Genomic DNA, 4,589 nt, shown 5'->3' with positions numbered 1-4,589 from the left:
GACGACGACGACAACGACTATCTGACTACAGCAGCAGCAATTTTCCAATGATTTAAATCTATATTTTCTATTTTTGTAAAATAAATAAATAAATAAAATGATTTTATTAAATTGTTAAAATCGTTACTTTAATTTTTATTAATATAAAATTAATTCTCCACAAAATTAAATTGATAAAATAAATTATAAATAATAATTATTATTTGATAATACTAAACAAGGTAATAAAAGATTGAAAGGATAATTTTGGATGTTTTGACTTCTAATAGAAGAGAAAATTAAATTCCTCACTCATCAGTTTGAAATATAAATTCCACATTATGATGTCCATTAAATTTTAATGAAAATTAAATTTTTATAAATTATGGTCTGCTGTCAGAAATCAAAAAAGAATTTAAATTGCTTTCCCCTCCCCCTTCCTCTCTTTCCAACCAAACACCTAAGCACATATTTATCTACAGGCCTGCACCGTACATAGTTTCTTCTATTTCAGGTCTAATATTGAACACAAGAAAACGAGCAAACAAAACACGCAAACTGCTGGACTTCAGATAGAAGAGATCAAAAGACAGATAATGATAAGCGGGTAGAACCATAATTTTTAATACTAAATACACAAAAACAAACATCCTCAAAAAAGAAACCAATACCAATACGATGCAGAAGCAACACTCTCCCATGCCCTTCACAATCATGCACGAGAGAGCCATGTTGTCTATAAATAAACAAAACATAAAAATAACAATCTCTCTTGAGCTCTAACCGTTCCCTAGTTTAGGTATCTTCAACTCTTGAATGGAACACAAAGCTCGGGAACGTTGTTGTGATGTCCCTGCACAAGGATATTAGAATCAGAATCAACCATACCAAAAGCCACTTTTGCACAAACCAACCCAATCCAATTGTAGTCTCTTGCAAATTAATTTCACAATTCTAAAAAGGAACTTGCAATAATTTATCTATGTTAAAATTACAACCATGTCCTTTGCAACAGTTTCAGGTTCAATACATTAAATCTGCTATCCCATGTTAATACATAAGCATCAAGTTTTAATCCGTATGAATAAAATCTACAGGAATGTGAAGGCCGTTAGTGCCAATATCACATTTTTAGGCCATGCACTTAAAAATATCAACAATGCTGAGAACAGAGATATATTGCGGCTCCGGAATGCATAAAGCAGTGATAGTAAGTCTCTCTCAGAATTCCCTGATGGCCAGTAAGTATTTTCTTAATGCTGAGACAGAAGTAAAAACAATTTTTAATTAAACTCACTTGAGGTACTGGAGGGTCATATTCTTCAAAAGTGATGGATGACGCAAAACAAGGCTTCTCCACTCTTCCTTGTCGATCTTCCCATCATGTTTTGTATCAGCTTCTTCAAAGGTCTGAAACAAAGTTAAAGTTCATAATGTGAACATATTCACACCTTAAAAGGACAGCAGAATGACAAAAACTTTTGAACAAATCAAAGCAGGTTGGGAAGGACCTTATCAATTATAGTTTCTATAACATCATCCGAAAGATTCATGCCAGATTCTGCAAGTGTAGCTACCACCATTTGCTTCACCTATAAGGGGAAAAATCAATGAAAAAGCTGAAATGTCTAAAAGAAAGAAAAAAATAAATTAATAAATCAAATAACAAAATCAAATTCCGGATGATTTAAGATCACCCAGATATCAAAATATTTACCTCCTGCCTCTCAATAAAACCTTGCTGCTTGAGATCATATAGTTGAAAAGAGACTGCAACAGAATACCAAATAACTAACAGAATGAATAGCTGAAAATGAAGTACAAAATCTAGATTTTGACATCCTTTTAGAAGCTCAAGTTTAGCATAAAGCAAGTAAATCGCATAAAGAAAATTAGTTAATGGATTAAACCCACACTCAATTTTATCATCAATTGGGGCATTTGGATGGAAAACAGAAAGAGCACGAGCAAACTCTTCAAACCCTAGTATTCCATTGTGCTTTGTATCAAATAAGTCAAAAACCTGCAATCAATTAGCAATACATTACAATACTCATAGTATTCAACCAACATTATGATATTGAAAAGTAAACTTTTTGAAAATCAAACAAACAACAGTTACTAGTACCCGATCAGCAAACAAGCTCTCTTTTTTGTTTGTCTTGAATAATGCTAACTGGAACTCTTCCTGAAACAGGATTATAAAGAATCAAACTCAAATTATGGAATAAGCTAAAGGAAAACTAATCATCCGAATGTCCACATGAACGATCATCAAATATGCATGAAGAAAATCAGACATTACAATACAAAAAGTAAATTCAAATTTCTGTCTAAAATACATATTGTTACCTTGTTAATTAGACCGTCATCAATCACAGCACTGCTAATCTTCTTAAAGAGCTCATACAGTGCCTCGATTTCACTTACACTAACTGCATCCAAGTCAAAAAAAAAAAAAAATTTCATTCAAAGTTCCATAGTTGCTTTAAAATGCATATTAAGTACTGAGCATGTTTATGGTGCATTTACTAGTTGGTAATCAAAATGGACAAGAATTGAAATGGACTGGAATCGGAATGAAGAATGAGAATCATAATAAATTATTTACCTAACCTATAGGAATTGGAATCAGAATGAGTTACATTACTATTGATGCATTTACTTTGTCTTCGAGTTGGAATGAATTATTGTAAGTTATTAAAATGACCTTAATTGATTATTGTCATTACTTATTATAATAATTATGATTATCATTATCATTATTCAAAATAATTATTGTTAATAATAATCATAATAATTTATAAATTTTAATAAATACTATTATTAATATAATAATGACATTAATAAATAATTACAATGATAATAATAATAATAAAATAATGAAGGACCTATTTGCAAATATTACAAAACTTCTACAGGGACCAAATGCAAAAGTGACAAAACTTAATTGAGGGCAATTTATGGATTATGAAAATTCAACGGGGTTAAATGGAGAGTTCAAGGAATGGGAACCATGTTGGCCCCTCATGTTTCATTCCCATTCCCCCTCCTACTTTAACAAGCAAACACAATCAATCATTCACATTCAGGGTTCCGATTCCTTAATCCTACTAGTGAACACAGCCTTAGTGTGAGTAACATCTGATAATGAAATAAAATCTAATGATATTATAAGCTAACTAGCAAATTTTTCTACATTTGTTATATCTTCGGACAGCTGCAACTAATAGTCATTTATAAACACACAAGACAACTCATGCAATGAGATGCCTGGACAAGTAATGGTGTAGACAGCGGGTCTGCTTGCAGTAAACAAATACACTCATATTCTCATAAAGAAACAGTAAGTTGATGCCATACAAACTGTCTCTCTCGCAAGTATTTCAGGATCTTCGAGGCCCCTAGACGGATTTGTATCACAACACTGCAATAGGGAAGCAAATAAATGCTTAAATCCCTCTATGCACTGCAACATGATAGTCTCTGCACATCAAAACACTCCATACCTACACAACACATAATAAGACAGTAGAAATCCTATTCAGTTTTCATAAAGCAAAAAAAACCTGTTTATAGAGCGCAAATAACAGAACAAACCTTTTAACCATTTCCTATTTGTACTCGGCAAGTCCAACTCGCAAAAGTTGTTATACCTGCCAATCAATATCTGTATTCACAATCATAATTAAAAGCAATATTCCATCAGCAGCAAAGATACACAGAAGCAATATAATATGAAAACATAATTCTAAATGTTTCAGTCATGACATACAGTCTCAAACACCAGCATTAACAACAGCAACAGCAACAGCAACAGTTTTCTTAATGATGCAACAACAACTCAAATCTTACAGCAATGAATTTTAGTATTTACATACTCAATTAGCAAAACACAACACTACAAATAAGAAGTTTCCAAAATATCAAAACTTTCAAAGTTTTTGTATGAAATAAAACATCATACAACAATCAACTCATCGCTATAAAATAAAATACAAACTTTACACAAGCACCCCATCTATCTGCAATCAATCATAATAAAAATCAAAACTTTAGAGATGGCAAAATTAAACAATCTAAGATCCAATCATGCAATTCGAGTTCAAGTCCCAATTAAAAGAGATTAAGATTCAAAATCTATTAACCAAATCCGGAAAACTAATCAATAGATCTAGCAACAACCTGAACTCGAATTGGCCGCCGAGAAATCGCAAAGAAAAAAGAAAATTATTTTCTCTCGGATTTTCTGGGGAAAACAAACCGATTACAGAATTATCTGTTACCTTTTGGGAAAGCAGGAACAAAATTTGAATTGATGAGGGTGGTGTTGCTGTTGAGACTTGAGAGTGAATGAAGGCAGTTCTTTGAAGACAGGCAATGGATGAATTATTCAGAGTTTAATAATTTTTTATTTTTTTACTGGTTTTATATTAAAATTAAAATAATAATAATTATTTTCATTTTATTTAATTTTTTCATAACATGAGGACGTTGATGGAAAAAGGGGTTTAATTTGTCTATGGGTTTGATAATTACAGGAGGACACGTCGTCGTATTGATGAGTTGGACAGTTTCTCTAGTTTACGCTATCGTCCCTCCTTATAATA

General features: G+C 31.7%; 1 protein-coding gene across 2 annotated transcripts; it reads right to left on the bottom strand.

Moving 5' to 3' along the window:
* Positions 1 to 526: 526 nt before the first annotated feature.
* On the bottom strand, positions 527 to 4,366 carry LOC102613852 (calcineurin B-like protein 3). 2 transcript variants are annotated; one of them, XM_006474757.4, is made up of 10 exons: positions 4,165 to 4,366; positions 3,580 to 3,649; positions 3,343 to 3,488; positions 2,332 to 2,414; positions 2,108 to 2,167; positions 1,894 to 2,002; positions 1,697 to 1,749; positions 1,491 to 1,571; positions 1,277 to 1,389; positions 527 to 832 (listed from the first exon to the last, which is right to left on the bottom strand). In XM_006474757.4, exons 3-10 carry the CDS (start codon positions 3,455 to 3,457, stop codon positions 775 to 777), a joined length of 672 nt encoding a protein of 223 aa, XP_006474820.1. In that variant the 5' UTR covers positions 3,458 to 3,488; positions 3,580 to 3,649; positions 4,165 to 4,366; the 3' UTR covers positions 527 to 774. The 2 variants fall into 2 exon arrangements, with proteins under 2 accessions (XP_006474820.1, XP_024953651.1); XM_025097883.2 differs by having other exon boundaries at positions 3,580 to 3,651; positions 4,267 to 4,365.
* Between the last annotated feature and the right edge of the window lie 223 nt (positions 4,367 to 4,589).

Source organism: Citrus sinensis, chromosome 9 (genome assembly GCF_022201045.2).
Source record: "Citrus sinensis cultivar Valencia sweet orange chromosome 9, DVS_A1.0, whole genome shotgun sequence".
In the NCBI taxonomy this organism is placed as follows: Eukaryota; Viridiplantae; Streptophyta; class Magnoliopsida; order Sapindales; family Rutaceae; genus Citrus; species Citrus sinensis.
This window is presented reverse-complemented; position numbering and strand designations above follow the sequence as displayed.